Source organism: Henckelia pumila, chromosome 3, assembly GCF_033568475.1.
Source record: "Henckelia pumila isolate YLH828 chromosome 3, ASM3356847v2, whole genome shotgun sequence".
Lineage (NCBI taxonomy): Eukaryota > Viridiplantae > Streptophyta > Magnoliopsida > Lamiales > Gesneriaceae > Henckelia > Henckelia pumila.
The window spans coordinates 21,561,858-21,579,570 of record NC_133122.1 but is presented as its reverse complement, the minus strand read 5'-3'; the positions used below and the strand labels follow the sequence as shown (position 1 = coordinate 21,579,570).

The window sequence follows — 17,713 nt, the reverse complement described above, 5'->3', positions numbered from 1 at the left end:
ATATATATGAGAGACAGATATTGCATGTTTAATATATGTAGATTGACCTATATAATAAACTTTTGGCACACTAAATGATCGAAATTTAGGTTAAGTGCAATAAATTTTGTTTTAATTTTGTTTTAATTTTGTTTTTGTTTTTTTTTTGTTTTTTTAGATTTAATCTGACGAATCAGAATATCTAGAATCATGATGTCAATAATTTCAGCTCCAGTAAATATTGGAATAATTAAACGTGTTACTAAATTCAATTTATCACATTACGGCCAAATATATTCTTGTTAGTGAGATGACCAAAAACTTATTTAGTTTTTTTTTACCAAAAAAAAAACTTATTAACTTGAAATTTTAAAGGACTAAAAATGAAATTTGATAGGCAACATCACCAAAATTATAATTTTCCCATGATGAAACTATGTTTACAATTGACAATTCGATTACAGAGTTAGCAAACGATTTTAAATAGAATTTATTTCAAATTATTACTTATCTGTGAAATAACTTCAATGCTTTTAAAGATGATTATAAATTATGAGTAGTTCTACGTCTTCAGTGAGACGATCTTACGGATCTATAACAATGAGATGGGCCGATCCGGTCATATTGAGGTAAGAATCAATATTTTTGACATAAAAAATAATACATTTTTCCTAAAATAAGACACATCTTAATTATTCAAAATCGACATGTCATATAATCTCATATATAGGAGTTTTTGTGATGAATTAAATATTTTCATTTTATTACAATGTTCTAAAAAGCGGTACGTGGTCAGTCACCCACCACTTAGCGCCTAGAGGCTTAGACGGCCACCTAGGTCTGTCCTAGGTGGTTTTTTTTTAACCTAAATATATAATTATTGATCATCTTAATATCGAATAGGGATTTCAACCAATAATTCCTCTTATCGAATTCAAACTCAAAATTGATGGTATATTCGGTATTCCTCTTCTTCACTCGATACAAATTGAGAGGCGAATATGTGCAAACAATCGTTTTAAAAAAAAAATTAAAATTTTACAAATATTATATATTAATATAGGTGGTTGTCGAGACTCGAGTAACTTAATAAAACCTAGTGACATCAACTCATCGAAGCATTGAGCAATCGCTTAGGGCCTATACGCTGCCTAGGTGATCCTAAGCGTCACCTTTTATATCAGTTTACCGTCTCATATTAAGCATATACATGCTGTGAAAAATCACATTATCTTGAATTTTGTTCTATTTAATTAACTACTCAATAATATATTTGGATTAGAACTCCCGTAGAATTCATGTATATGACTTTGAAATTTCATAAAAACTAATATTACTACGTACGTACCAACATATAACATAGAGTTGATTTATTCAAACCTTATGTTCAATCATACAAGAAAATCTAGAAATTGATATTGAAACGGAAACCAAGTACCTAAGGATCTCACTTAGAATTTACCTTGACGTACAAATTCACAGAGTCAGATCCAGAGTACTTGCAAAACTTTTACTTTCCTCGGCAAAATCTTGTTTCATCTTCTTAATTTGCTTCGGAGATGATCGAGTACCGTACAAAGACAGTGACAAATCTTCCCCGCAATGAAAGAAACGCAGCTGCGCATCGTCTCTTGATTCTGTCATGAGCGATAAATTCAAATCGAGTTCACAATTTTCGCCTCTCTTTTAAACCCCGTCGACGTCTCTTTTAAACTTGGAGGCTCATGATGATCACTTTGCTTCAAGGGATTGTGTTTCCTAGATTGGCATGACCTGGTTTCTTGCTTGTGTAGTGATCCAAATCCCTCCTTCGAATCTTTGTAAGAGCGAATTCGGGTGCCAAAATCAATATTTTTTGGTATTGTTTTGTTATATGTATTACCGTTCCAAGAAGCATCTCCAGCTCTAAACCTTGAATTCGATCAGTAATTAATCAAAGGTTAATTGTTTAAAGAATTAGGAATCAAAAGAAAGCTAGCGACAATCTGATTATATAATAAAGATCAGATACCTGAAGTTATAGTACTGATCATGGCTTTGATGAAAGCTTGAAAGTATGGGGAGTTGGCTCGGGCTACAATATATATTCCGATGTAATCGGTTTTGGAGAAGTCTGTGATCTATGATCCCTGCAATGAACCAGGATTGCTAAAGATATAGAAAGCTCGAAAACTTAAACACATATTGTTAATTAAATCAAGTTTGAATGGATCGGAGCCGATCGATGGATCGATATTAATTAGAGCTTGAAAGAAGTTAACTATATATAGAGGTACCTTGATTGGGTTCTTCAATTTTCTTGCTCCTGAACATCTGCAGAATTACAAATAAAATTTGATCACCACCAACTCCAGAATAGAAAGAAATTAAGAAAATACTTAATTATTATAAGCTGATCAATTCATGCATACTTGCAAATGGCTCTTGACATGTGCAATATTTAGTCCTTTGATGTTCATCAACTGCATCACTAATTTTGGTGTTGCTCCTGCAACAAAACCCCAAAAAACAAGCAAAATAAATAATCAATAACCCGCAAAACAGTACATTTTTTTCCTTTCTTTTTTTTTTTTTTTTTTTTACCAATGAAGAGATTTTCAAATCTCACTCTCTTGTCCTCCGAGCCTTTCCACAGCCTGCTCAAAGAGAAGATGAAGATCAGGAGTCCACCGAAGCCTAGGCGACTTCGATCGAACATAAGGCCTCACCGATGACTTGTTGTTGCTGATCTCTTCAACTGTGCTGTTACTTGAACTTCCTCCATCTTTTAGCTTGCATTCTTCATCCATAGCCGGCGTATACTAATTGTCGTCTTCTCTACAAGGGCTAGTGACCTTGGAACACTCTGTGTCACCACTTCCTTCCATCAAATCATTCTATTTTGTTACCTTCAAGAAAATGAGAGTTTGGAACTAAAAATAGCAAAAGGGTATGCACATATCATATCGATAGTTCACATTACTAGCTATAATATATCTTGTATGTATTTCGAGAACTAGGGCTTCTCTAAAGAAGCTCGAGATGGAATGAAGTTCTAAGATCTATGCTAGTTCCCCCCCACAAGACATGATGCAATAATATTATTTCGTTGACTCGGTTTGAGAATGAATAAAAGAACAAGAACCCTAGCTCCCCTTCAAGGATCGATCAGTTAAATTCTTGATCAAACATAATTTATATCTCGAGCAATGGATCAAACAATTAATGTAACGACGTTAATTTCTTGTTTGAAGAAAAAAAACATTATATTTGATTCATACGCGAAAATGTGTACATGTATGCATGGTTTATAAATGCCATAAAATGTAAATTATATATATGTTCACTGTATTACGAGGATTCAGGACATTATAATAACTTTTTTTATTTTCAATTTCGCCCCAGTATCATATCTTTCTATGGATTTATTAGTAATTTCAATATTTCGTACACACACGACGCATGCATATATAAATGAAATAATATACCTCATTTACATAATGAATTAATGTCAGATGTCGTGGAGTGATGGAATATGTATGACATATACGTATAATATATCATTCATGTGAGGCCAGTTCATTTCTGTCCCGTCTCTTTGAAAATAGTTCCTCACTAGTTATTTTTTAAATATTATTGTAGTTTTCACAGATTTTCAATATATATTAAAATCTGTGGACTTGTGCAACTTGAGGCATTTCCTATTCCAATATAAAAATAAAAAAATAAAAAACAAAGAAAGAAAGGGAGGAAACCCCACTGACAAGAGTCTAAGAAATTTCAAAGTAAAACTTGTGCTCTTCTTATTATAATTTACCCAAAAGTCTTGGGACCATCAATAATTTTTAAAAAAATTATTATTGTAAATGAAAATAGAAATTCACGTTTTTTTTTCTATTCCATCACCATCAAGAGATTATAATTCTTTCATATAATCTGGTTAATTTATTTGATTATTTCGTTGCCATGAATCCGAAAACTACGTACTCAAGCCCACGATTTTCCATTTATGCATCAACACAACTTTGATCTTGGAAGGAAAAATATATATCGACTCCAGAGGCATACGATATCATAAAATATATATATTCTTTAATTTATTGTCATGAACAAAGTAACAAAGGAAGTTTAATATATTCTTGTTTTTTTTTTTCTCACGAAGTTCGATGGTGGAATATTTTTTCAGTTCACTAGGCTCAAGTTCTCCAAACGACAAATGGAGTGCTAATAAATATGCATACATACTTCGAGTAATTTTGTTATTGTGTATATATACTACATAGATTATAAAAGGGCCCTTGTCTGAAAAGATTCATCATAAGCGTCCAAGCCATGGTAAGTCAACTCTTCATTGAAATATTGATTTTAATAATTCTTACAATGTTCCCATATTAGGAATATTATGTGTTCGTCCCTATTAATACGGATCTAGCCTACCATTCATCATCAATTCAGAGTATGTCTGTCAGTTTAATGCATGAAAAATATCGTATATACATACATACATACATGCTGAAAGCTACAAACGATTTATGTTATTTTTAAAAAAATTACAAACAAACCCGGATATACATTTTAATAAAAAAAATTCAATCAAAGAATATTTGAGATAGTTTTAATTTGTAAGTTGAAAAATAACATGTAATCGTGTGGTTAATCTTAATTGTACATACAACATCCTTAACCTACGATGGACTGTCACGATTCCTCGACACATATATTATACATACATGCCATTATGGTCTATGGATATGTAAATGATTCCAAGCTGATTTTTAAAAAGCAAAGTATGGTGAAATATCGAGGCGAGTTATAATAACTCGCATATATATATGGAGATTTATAATGTTGTCCGCAGGGATGTATAACTCATTGTTTTTTAATTACATGGAAATAATTTCAAATTATTTAGATCAACGACTTTAAAGTTTTATTTTATTAAGAGAAAAGTACTAGCTAATTTCTTTTTTTGACGATAAAATTTTGTAATTGCATTAATATCAAGAAAGATATTTAATTACAAGATGTATCAATTGAAAGGAACACTATCCCGCACTCAAGCAAACGGGAAGAAGGAAGAAATAACAAAAAATGCAAGCGAATGTGCTACTTGTGAAGATTCAGTTTTTTTTTAGTAACATTACAAGGAGTTGAAAGGCCAACATCAATGTAAAAATTGAAGAGTCATGATCAAGATTTGTAACAGCCCAATTCATGACTGATAATGATATTAAAATGGGATGTAATGGCCTTAAACCATGACCATTCACCTGATCTAAGTTGCCTATAAATACTCCCAAAGGTTGAGTGAAAAATCACAACCAAGAAACATTTCTAAGTCCATTGTACTGATTTTTTTCGTCACCCCATATGACTTCTAAATTCAATCTCCACCGTTCACAATATACCTTTTTATGTTATACATATTCTATCCAATTTCAACCCAATCCAACGATTATATTTACGTAAAAGGCCTTCGCAATAATAAGTGGCAGATTCTAATTAAGCGAGAAGGGAGCGACTCCAGTTCGTCGATCAGAAATGGTATCAAATGATCTTCAAAGCCGATCTTTACCGTTCATAATCTTTTTCACATCCTTATGAACGTTCTCACAAAATTTGTTGTTGATCCGACGGTTCAATATTTTGATTATACTTCTGCAAATTGACTGAATTTTGTTGCATACAAATCCAAAAATAAGGTAAGTGGGTTTTTGTTTCTTTAAGTCATTTTTATTTCAATTCGATGGAAATCATTGAGTCTTGTTTCTATTGGACTCTTTTTGTTCATTTTGATTATCTAAGCATTATTCTAAGAAACTATCAAAATTTTTGTTTGGGCTTATTTTTGTTTGAAATTACCAAGTATCCGTTCCAAGTTTTGATCGTACACTGTTTGTTTTATGTCCTTTGATTCTGTATATGTTTCGTTCCACATGAATCCTTTGTTATGCTTCATTTTGAAGTACCTTATGATTCGTTATGCATTCCTTTGCTAAGCCTTTGTTCAGATTCATTATGTCCTTTTCCTTCCAATTGATACCCATGTGATATGTTTGTTTGTGATAATTTTGATTTGAATAATGGAGCATTGGGAAAATTCTGTGAGGAAAAAAGGCCTCAGAGGGAGCCTGTCTACGGGAAAAGGCCCCAGAGAGAGCCCATGCGTGGGAAAAGGCCCCAGAGGGAGCTTGTTTACAGGAAAAGGCCCCAGAGGGAGCCCAAAACCAGTAAAAGCCCATGGTCATTATGCTAAGATATGAATAAATATATGTTTTAAAAGAATGATGTTCCTGTTTTGAAAACTCGATCTTACATTCCTCGTTTCATGTCCTTTGATTTCGTTTCATGTTTCGTTCTGTACGATTCCTCTGTTATGCTATGAGATCTTGAAATGCACTGTTAGGATTCAAATTAAGAGATGGTAAGGAAATTCCAAAAACATGATATGATAAGGCCCTGATGCGGTGGGTTATAATAACCGTTTAAGGTCTCGTCCCCTTAAAAGAGTAACAATTAGGGACTGATCAGTAGCCAAGGATTAACGAGATGAATAACAGTGATATGTCTAAGTTATGCTTCAGTTATGATTTGTCTTGATGCTTTGTTTCGAATTTTGTTTGTCTCATATCTTGACTCCTGTTGCGACATGTTCTGGAACATGTCTTCTTTTGAATTCGTATCATGTATATATATATTCGATATTTGTGTGTACGATTGGCCCCCACTTGCTGATTATTTCCCAAAACACTCACCACTTAACTCTCCCTCCCCAGATAAGAATGAAGATGAGTTAGATGACGAAGAACAGAATATGTTCTGGGTTTGTGATGATGGATCAGTTCAAGTTGAAGAAAGATTTTTACTTTAAATTTCAGTTTCGCTTCCGCATTGTCGCACTTGTATTTTTCTATGTAAAAACAGTTATAGTTTATGAAATAGACTGGTTTTTGGCAAGATTTGTACTACGAGGCTTGTTGTTTCAATGTTAAATTGTTAAACAACGCCGATGTCAACTAGGCCCGTTTTTGGGACGTGACACTACTCCATTAGCAGATCGTCGTAGATGTGTCTAAGAGAACTAGTGATGTCTTCTCCAAACAAACGTTTGATATTTGCCGCTAGAACATCGGCTCAAGTCCAATCCTATGATGATCTAGTGACTTTTCGCGATGCCAGAAGAAAATCTGATGAAGTAAGATGAATCTGTAAATTATTTTTTCTAAGCTATCTGTAAATTAACCACTAAAAATTGCTTCAAATTCAGCATAAACACAGCTGCAAATTATGTTCTGAATCATTTTGCATAAATTAATATATTAAGGTGATAAATTTATATTTTCATATATTAATTAACTACTGTGAAGGCGTGAAGTATATAACTATTGATAAACAGAATTTTATTTGAAGAGAAAGTAGAAAATATTGATCTAAAATTAAGAAATTTGGGTTATTTTATATATCTTCATGATGGCTAATATATATATATATATCAAAAGTTCCAAGGTCTTCGCTGTATATAATGCCGTCGTCTTATTTTGAACCAAATCGTTATGGTCAAACACAGTCAACTTTTTACTATTGTTTTCAAAGTCCAATTGTCATCGGTTATACAGTCAATTTATGTCTATTTACCTAGAAATCTAAAATTGACATATCAACCGGTCAACTTTAATAATCGGTTTATTTATATTACATGTATTTTATAACATTGAAAGGTATTTTATAACATTTTATTTTATTTTTGAAGGAAGGTATATTATTTTTAAAGAAAGCTTTATCCACACTGCAATTTTTGTTAAAACGTTCTCCAATCTCCATCATCAATTGTATATCATAAATTGGCGCAAATATTGCCTTTCAATTAATTGTTATATATCTTTAATAAATCCATTACTAATCTCATTTATTCCTAAAATGAGTTAACTAAAAGTTTAATTACTAAAACATTTATGGTTAAATTTATCAATATCCTAAAATTTAGAAAATACACAAATAAAGATTAAGGATATTTTCCATTAAACTTATACTTAATTTTATTTCATCTTTGTTTATGTTTTATTTAAAAAAATTAACCAACTTCTTTTGACACTTTTTTGTTTTTAATACTCTATTCCATATCATTTTATTTTTTCGGGGCTTAAAATTTTTAATATTTTATTTCTAAATGTTTGATAGAAGAAATATAAAAACGAAAAAGCCATGTGCCCGATGATTTTTTTGGGCTGTCGCAAGCATGTATTTTGATTGCAAACGGGCCAACAGAAAAGGTCAAGACCCCGACGATTTTTTGGGCAAATTCCCTCGTTTAGGACTTCGAATTCGTGGTAGTTTTTCCTTATTTGACAACATTTGTTTCGTTATTAAATCGATCTATCTAGGAAAAAATGGAAATGATATTTCGATTTGATTTCCTTATTCCTTAAACAAGATAGTTTTCTCTCATTATTTTCGAGATTCCCCGACATACCCTTGTTATTATACGCTTATGCTACATCACCATTTTTTCACTTGAACTGAACGATGAGAAATGCTTAAACAATAAAAAACGTGAAATACATATCAAACCCTTTTTTATTTTCAGAGTCACACTACTGAAACCAGCACACGAATTACGCATTACACGTATATATGAGTTTTGGCATGATGAACAACAACTATAAACACTTGTGCGAACACAGATTCACGAGTAAAAAATGTCGCATAAGCGGTGATCATATCAAAACTCATCTTTTATTACGCCTGTTTACAATATCACATGTATAGTTTCCTTCCCACGATATATATAATAATCCAATTCAGAATTAAAATATTTCAATCTCTCTCATGTTCAAGATAACGAATAAAATCGTCCATGTACCTGTCGTGCAATCTTCTATCCCAAACACAGTGCCTGTTTCCTTAGCTTAACTCTGAATATCTTCCCACCATCTTCAACCATCACCAATCTCACAGCCTGCGCAACTGCATCTCTGCTGAAAGATCCATCTTTCTCGTTGAAAGGAATATTTTATTCCTTAAAATCATCCTATTTTGAAAAAGATTTTATTAAATATCTTTTGCCTTTCTTGGACATGAAGTAATCTTTATTTGCGATATTGATAAGCTGATTAGTATATTTTATCATATCATATCTAATATTTATCTTTTTTTATTTGTGTAGATTTGATATGATCAAATAAAAAGAATCCTACGCCTACAAGGAAACATATTGAAGAAGGATTCTTGGTTTATTTATTTGAGATAGGCGTTCACAAGAAAAAGATATTGAGAGAGAGAAAAACGTGAGAACCTAAGTACGTACATTGTAAAAAAGCTGAAGATCTCTCTGAAGCTTAGTTAAAGTTGTGACAACTTGAAGCCGTGTAAAACACTTGAAGATTGGAGATCAAGAAGTGTGCTGCTCGTGTGATTTTGGCTTCAATATAGTTTTTCTCCTTACTGTGTTTTCATTATTCTATTTCATATAGAATGTTTTTAGGAGAACGTTTGCTATTTATTTTCTCACTTATTTTGAGAAATTGAATTTTAAAATAATCACTAGTTTTAGGGTTTGTAAAACTCTTTGAATTATTTTCTAGTGAAGTTTTGCCCTGAGGCGCTGCAAGAGTATTTTATACTCTTGCTTATTTATCTGAGTCTATTTATTTGGTTGCTTGTTTATTTTATTTACGTTTTAATTATATTCCGCTGCAAATTACTCAAGGTGTTATTGAAGGTGTTGTCAACACCTTGTGACAACACCTCAAACAGTTTATGTGCAACCCCCATTCCCTTACAAGTGGTATCAGAGACATCTTCTTGATATACTAAGAACTGATCTTGGTTTGTTTATTTTATTACAGGGAATAAGATGGACTCATCGTCTGTTGCGAACTCGTTCCTGAAACCCCCGGTCCTTGATGTCACGAATTACGCACTATGGAAGAATATGATGCGATATACTATTAAGGCTATGGATGTTCGTGTTTGGCAAAGTATTCTGACTGGTTGGACTCCTCCAAAGACGCTAGATGAAGATGGAGACTACATCATCAAGCAAGAAGAAACTTGGACTGCCGAGAAGCACAAAGTTCAAGCTACAATGCTAAAGCACTCAATGCAATTTTTGCAACTGTTGATATGAGGATGTATAGAATCATAGCTGATTGCACTGTTGCTAAGGATGCATGGGATGCTCTTCAAGAACATTGTGAAGGAACTGATAGCGTGAGAAGAACAAGATTGAGATTGTTAAACACAAGATTTGAGAATATCAGGATGAATGAGAATGAATCTATTGCTGATTATGATAAGAAACTTAGGGAGATAGCTACAGAGGCACATGCTCTTGGAGGACCTATTGCTAGTGAAACTATGGTGAACAAGGTTCTTCGATCCTTTGCTAAAAGATTTAATGGAAAGATTTGGGTGCTTGAAGAAATTAAAGACACTTCAAAGATAAAGATGACTGAACTGATTAGCATCCTTCAAGTTTTTGAGATGAACAATTCAGAACAAGAGAAGAATAAAGGAAAATCAATAGCCCTTCAAGCCTCGAAACCCTCATACGAGGAGTATGTTCAATTTCATCAAGAAGTTCATCAATCTGACTTGAAAGATGATTCGATCTCTCTTATGACTAGAAAATTCAATGATTATCTGAAGAAGATGAAAGAGTCAATAAAGACGGATCAAAAACTCAAGGCTCCAATGTTCTCTAACAAGCCTTTAAGGATTACTGGACCAGAACAATCACCAAGAAAATCTGTTGATACTCCTAAGCCTCGACTGATGTTGGAAGGGAAGAAGAAGTTTGTGTCAAAGAAGTTGGACACTGTTCAATATCATGCTTGCCAAGATTTTGGACACTATGCAAATGTGTGTGCCAACACGCTTAGGAAAGGGATGAACACGTCCTTGAGTGATGAAGAGTCTGAAGAAGAAGAACAAGAAGATGAAGAAAGCTATACTGCCTTATCTGCCCTACTGAAGAGCAAGAAAAAGTTTCAAGTCAATCCTTTAGGAATTGCCGCAGGTGTTGCCACACCTGACCGCAAAATCTCTCAAAGGTCAGTTTGTTTGAATTCCTCCATTACTGATAACATTTGTGATAATGATACAGGTGAAGAGACAATGTCCATGGAAGAAGCTCGGATGATGTTTGAAGAACTTCATACTAATTGGGTTGAAAGGAATAAGATGAATACTATTCTTTCGAAGGAAAATTCTGATCTAAAGGCTGATGTGTCAAGACTGGAAGTCATGCTGAGTAAGAAAGACATGAAACTAAGCCAAGTGAAGTAAGAACTCGGAAAAGCAAATGCTACATTGGCCAAGTTTAATCCAAGCACTTCCAAGCTTGATTCGTTACTCATGATGGGAAGAGATGGTACGGCTGGTTTAGGTTTTGAAAACAACATATTTGAGGTTGGTGAAAGTTCGAAAGGCCCTGTGTTTGTCAAGGAAAGTAGCAGTGCAAAAAGCTCAAGTAAAAAGGCCTCACCAAGTGATCCTCCAAAACCAAAGCCACAGCCTGCTGCCCCTTCAAAATCTAGAAGGAAACGTAAGTACATCTCTCATTACTGTCATAGACCAGGTCATATCAAACCATATTGTTTTAAGATGCAGGAAGACTACAGGTATAGATCTGCATCGAAGGTGTTGCCAACACCTCCCCACAACATCCCTAGAAACAGATCTTATGTAAGAAAGATTTGGGTACCAAAAACTGATATTCAATGTCATATGATTTATACTGCTTTGAGAACTAATGTTTCAGGTGCATGGTACTTTGATAGCGGTATCTCTCGTCACATGACAGGTTCCAAAAAGTTTCTCACCGACTATGTTGAACAGAAAAGTGGAAAAGTAACCTATGGTGGAGGTTCAAAGGGAAAAATGTTAGAACCTAATGGGGGGGGATTTAGGTTCTATTGGAAACTTTAGAAATTTAAAGCGATTATGCAAGTACGCAAGCGGAAGACTTAAGCAATCAAATAATAAGTGCGGTAAATAAATGCGTAATGTAAATAAAGCAGTAAAAGGGATAAGAAATGTTTATGGAAGTTCGACGATAAATCGTCTACGTCTCCCCTTCTTGGTTAAGTCGATTAACCAAGGATCCACTAGCACTTCGAACGTCTTGGACTTGATGGCTCCAAGGATAGCCTTACAACTTGACACGATCACCGCGCCGATACAACTTAACACTCTTGGCCTTAAGGGCTCCAAGGATAGCCTCAACACTCGTAAAATACACTTGGCTTCACACACAAGTGTTTACAAATCCGAGCAACCAACTCACAAACTAACAACCCTCGATATTACAACCCCGAATACAACTCGATATGTGAATATATTTTGAACACTCAAAAGGGGCTACAAATTGCTCAACAAATGGCTTGAATGATGCTTGAGAGGATTGAGAGGCTTGAAGATGTTGGGATGGATTGAATGGCCTCGGAATGCCTCCTTTTATAGCTGAAATTTTGGCATCGATCGGAACTTCCGATCCCTGCATCGGAGCTTCCAAAATTTGAATTCTGAGACACGCGGGTGTACTGGATCGGAACGTCCGATCCACTTCGGAGCTTCCGATCGGCGCAATAAATATGGTGTCGGGCAAAAGTCTTCCGGACAAGATTATCAGGCGGCCGTTCAGGATCGGAACGTCCGATCTCGTTCGGTGCTTCCGATCTGCTTCACTTCGTTGCCTCCGATCTGCTTCCGAACAATATAATATTACATAGAAAATGATCGGACCTTCCGAACCTGGATCGGAGCTTCCGAACCTGTTCTTCGTAGCTTCCGTTCCTCATTCCGACCAATATAAAAATCCCTGAAATAGATCGGAGCTTCCGAACCAAGATCGGAGCTTCCGATCTACCCTTAGCTTCCGAAGATGCTTCTGATCATGATCGGAGGTTCCGATCTCCAACCGGAACTTCCGATCCCGTAGCAGTAAACTTCTTCGAATTTTGTTTCTGATCTTGAGTATGAATTTAGTATTAATTCATCTTGAAAATTTTAACTCTGTAATAAGCTCAATGTAAATATTAGTAACATTTTAACCTAGATTTGTTAATCATCAAAACATAGAGAAATAAGACTTGTTAATGCATTAAAAACATTAATCTCATAATTCGATATTTATATGCGTTTAAGGCGTAACAATCTCCCCCTTTTTGATGATCACAAAACTTGGTTAAAAACAGGAGATAAAATATACGATAATCATAAACAATTTTTATAAGCAACAGATTTTAATGGATAAACAAATTTTATCAGATAAACAAATTTTATCCCAATTAATATTTTATCAGATAAACAAATTTTATCCCAATCAATATTTTAACCATTAATTCTCCCCCTTTGTGATAAACAAAAAGTAATGAAACATAGAATTAAAAAAGTACTCAACAATTTCATTTACAATAATAAATTTTTTAATACAACGCAAGAAAGAAAAAATACAAATAAAAATAAAATAAAAATCTAAGAGTCATCATCATGCTGCGGAGGAGGGTAGCGAGCGGCGAAGTCATCAAATCGAGTCTCCAGAGAGGCAACTCTAGCAGTCAACTCGGTAAAATGAGTGTGCATACTCGTCTCAATGCGATGAAGAGTCTCAAAGAGTCGATCGCTAGGAAATTGGTTTATTGGTGTAGGAGGAACCTCAGGAGCCTGGAAAGGAAGATCGCCAATGGTAGACGCAAAGGCCTCAAAACTGGAAGAGGATGGAATATCAGTGTTGGGCGGACCAGTCGGAAAGCCTTTGGTTTGGATAGAGTGAGGAAGAGAAGAAAAGTCTCGATGAAAATCAGAAATAGGAGAAAATCTAGAAAAAGCTCGACTAGGATCATCAACCCATCGAGAATACACAGGATTCCAAGATAAATCCATCCTGATAATAGACTGATGGTTGATGATATGACTCGGCTGGATTTCAAGAGAAGGGATCTCCTCAAAATCAATATCAAAAGGACTCAAAATCCGGTTAATAAATCGGGCAAAAGGAAAGGAAACCTTTTTAGCCATCGTTGACGTGTGATGCATAGTCTGCATAACAAGGCGCGGAAGGTTAAAAGGTCGAGAGGAGATGATATGAAAAAGAATATATAAATCCAAATATTTGCAAGTGGAGAGGTCTCCACTGCGGGGAACTATGGATGTGGTGGTGAGTTTTTGAATGATTTGGAAATCAGGACAAAGACTCTTGAGATGGATTCGATCGTCAGTAGCAGTGGCTTGACGACCGAGAATAGTAGAAAGAAAGAGATCACGATCAAAGTTTGGATCATTTTGTGGCCAAGTTTGGGAAAAGTATTCACCGGGTCCATTCCTGGGAAGATCAAACCAGGAGGACAGATCAGCAGAAGAAAAAATTATATGCCTACCTTGAACGATAGTGTCAATGGTGATATCACCATGCCCTAATTCGAGTTCAAGGTTTGCATAGAACTCGTGAATCAGTGGAGGAAAGATTCGGTCGGGGACAGATGGCTGGAAAAAGGATTCCCAATGTTGAGCATTGATTAAGTTCAACAGTAGGAGATGGGATTGGGCCAAGTAGGTAGTATCTAAGATACGACCCGGATGAATCTGACGATGTAAATAATCATCAGGAATGGGCCTAGAAACAGCTGGTTGGGTAGGATCACGGACAATAATAGGGCGACTAGAACTCGCCTGATCGCGACGGTGTTGACAGGCATTTTTATGGGTTGGAATCGGATGAAATAGAGATAAGAGAAGAAATTTAGGTGCAAGAAATCGGAATGAGCGATCTGATATTTATAGGGGATGGAACGATCGGAAGCTCCAATCTGGATCGGTCGTTCCGATCGTGCGGTCCACTGAGGTAAGGCCACGTGTCGATCGGAAGCTCCGAATGGGCTTCGGACGTTCCGATCATGAGGCGGTAATTAAAGATAAGGCGGTTAAAAGTAATTTGAAAAGTCGGATCAGATGGGGATCGGACGTTCCGATCATGATCGGTGGTTCCGATCCGCATCTTGGAGGGAAAAATTACCGCGCAAGATGAAAAGTGGCGGGATACAGATCGGAGGTTCCGATTTGGATCGGTGGTTCCGATCTGGAGCGGTGGTTCCGATCTGCCTTAGGAAGAATGCATGATTTCGACTCTTTAAACTTTATTTTATTTAACATTTAAGCAAATAATTCACATAAAAATGTGAGCTTCTTAATTTTGAATAAATACAATTAATTTGTATTATCCAAAATTAATTTGCTCGAATTTAATATTAAGCTCCCCCTTAATATGACATTAAATTTTAATTTATGCCTACAAGTGATTACAACTCAATCATGCCAAGTTCACCACGCAAACGAATAAAAGTATTTTCATCTAGTGGTTTTGTAAAAATATCAGCAATTTGATTAGTTGTGTCAACATATTGAAGTTCAACTTCATTTCGTTCGATGTGGTCACGAATAAAATGATGACGAATGTCAATATGTTTGGTGCGCGAATGTTGAATCGGATTCTTTGTAAGACAAATGACGCTAGTGTTGTCACAGAAAATAGGAATTTTTGAAAAATAGACGCCATAGTCGAGCAATTGATGCTTCATCCAAAGAATTTGCGCACAACAACTACCGGCAGCCATATATTCGGCTTCGGTCGTTGATAACGCAACACAGTTTTGCTTTTTGGAAAACCAAGAAACTAAACAGTTTCCTAAAAAGAAACAAGTTCCACTAGTGCTTTTTCGGTCCACCTTATATCCACCAAAGTCGGCATCGCAATAAGCTTTTAAATCAAAGAAAGAATTTTTCGAATACCACAAGCCGAGATTTGGAGTATTTGAAAGATATTTGAAAATGCATTTTAAGGCGAACAAATGTGATTCCTTTGGACATGATTGAAATCGTGCACACAAGCAAACACTAAACATAATGTCCGGTCTACTAGCAGTAGCATATAATAAGGAGCCAATCATACTACGAAAGGAAGATTGATCTACAGTTTTACCATTTTCATCCTTGTCGAGTCTGATTGCTGTGCTCATAGGTGTGGATGATGATTTGGTGTTTTCCATCCCAAACTTCTTTAGAATCTCCTTAATGTATTTGCTTTGGTTCACAAAGAACCCATCTTTACACTGTTTGATTTGCAATCCGAGGAAATAGTTAAGTTCCCCCATCATGCTCATCTCAAAGTGTTCCTGCATAAGCTTGGAGAAATCTTGACAAAGAGTTTCGTCAGTAGAACCAAAAATTATATCATCAACATAAATTTGCACGATCAAAAGATCATTTTTGACATTCTTGGTAAATAAGGTAATGTCGATCTTTCCTCTTGAAAAACCATTTGAAAGCAAGAAAGTAGACAGTTTATCATACCAAGCTCGAGGAGCTTGTTTCAAACCATATAATGCTTTGTTTAGTCTAAACACATGATTAGGTAAAGAAAGATCAACAAAGCCATCAGGTTGCTCAATATAAACCTCTTCTTTCAATTCACCATTAAGAAAGGCACTTTTGACATCCATTTGAAATAACTTAAAATTTCTAGAGCAAGCAAAAGCAAGTAGCATGCGAATGGATTTTAGTCTAGCAACAGGCGCATAAGTTTCATCATAATCTATGCCTTCTTCTTGACTATATCCTTTAGCAACAAGCCTAGCTTTATTTCTAGTGATAGTGCCATGCTCATCAAGTTTATTCCTAAACACCCATTTAGTACCAATGATAGATCTATCATGCGGCCTAGGAACAAGAATCCAAACATCATTGCGTTTAAACTCATTCAACTCATCTTGCATCGCAATTATCCATGCATCATCTAACAAAGCATCATCTATGCATTTAGGTTCAACATGCGAGACAAAGGCAAGATGATTACAAATATTATTAAGAGAAGAACGAGTGGCTACTCCCTTTGAAGGACTTTCGATGATAAGATCTATTGGGTGATCTTTGTGAAGCGTCCACTCTTTGGGAAGTGGTGTTTCCTCAACGAAAACATCTATATCATTTAGGCTTGAGGAAGCCAACTCCTCTTCGAGTAATTCTACATCATCAATGTTAGTGCGAACAATAGTAGACATAGATTCATAAAAAATAACATGCATAGACTCTTCAACAAGTAAAGTGCGTTTATTAAAAACTCTAAAGGCCTTACTTGAGGTAGAATATCCGAGAAAGATACCTTTGTCGGATTTGGCATCAAATTTGCCAAGGTTGTCCTTACCATTGTTATGTATGTAGCATTTGGAACCGAAAGCTCGAAAGTAAGAAATGTTAGGCTTTCTCCCTCTCCATAATTCATATGGAGTTTTCTTGAGAATTGGCCTTATTGATACGCGATTGATAATGTAACAGGCAATGTTCATTGCTTCAGCCCAAAAGTATTTTGGTAGAGAATGCTCACATATCATGGTCCTCGCAATCTCCACAAGTGTCCTATTTTTCCTCTCAACGACCCCGTTTTGTTGAGGAGTCCTAGGACAAGAAAAATTATGACCGATGCCTTTATCTTCACAAAAGTTTGAAAAACTCTCATTTTGAAATTCAGTTCCGTGGTCACTACGGATCTGCTTTATTGAAAGATTTTTTTCATTCTCAACACGTTTCACAAAAGTTTTGAAATAATCAAAGGCATCATTTTTGTGGGCTAAAAACAATGTCCACGTGTAACGTGAAAAATCATCCACAATGACAAATGCATAAAGCTTCCCTCCTAGACTAGCGTTCCTCGAGAGAACACATAGATCTAGGTGAAGAAGTTCAAGGGGCATAGAAGTAGATA

At 35.2% G+C, this 17,713-nt stretch overlaps 1 protein-coding gene across 2 annotated transcripts; it reads right to left on the bottom strand.

The window, feature by feature from the left end:
* Positions 1 to 1,346: 1,346 nt before the first annotated feature.
* LOC140893514 (uncharacterized) lies at positions 1,347 to 3,011 on the bottom strand. Of its 2 annotated transcripts, none has more exons than XM_073302599.1 (5): positions 2,563 to 3,011; positions 2,391 to 2,467; positions 2,256 to 2,292; positions 1,991 to 2,108; positions 1,347 to 1,890 (listed from the first exon to the last, which is right to left on the bottom strand). In XM_073302599.1, the coding sequence occupies exons 1-5, from the start codon at positions 2,675 to 2,677 to the stop codon at positions 1,635 to 1,637; spliced, it is 603 nt and encodes a 200-aa protein (XP_073158700.1). In that variant the 5' UTR covers positions 2,678 to 3,011; the 3' UTR covers positions 1,347 to 1,634. The 2 variants fall into 2 exon arrangements, with proteins under 2 accessions (XP_073158700.1, XP_073158699.1); XM_073302598.1 differs by having other exon boundaries at positions 2,588 to 3,011.
* Between the last annotated feature and the right edge of the window lie 14,702 nt (positions 3,012 to 17,713).

Excerpts from the sequence above, each read along its gene's own strand:
- LOC140893514 (XM_073302598.1), bottom strand. The coding sequence starts at position 2,768 with ATGGATGAAGAATGCAAGCTAAAAGATGGAGGAAGTTCAAGTAACAGC. Across the intron at positions 2,468-2,587 it reads AAGGCTCGGAGGACAAGAGA|GAGCAACACCAAAATTAGTG; the intron begins GTGAGATTTGAA and ends GTTTTGTTGCAG. Across the intron at positions 2,109-2,255 it reads AATTGAAGAACCCAATCAAG|GGATCATAGATCACAGACTT; the intron begins GTACCTCTATAT and ends GGTTCATTGCAG.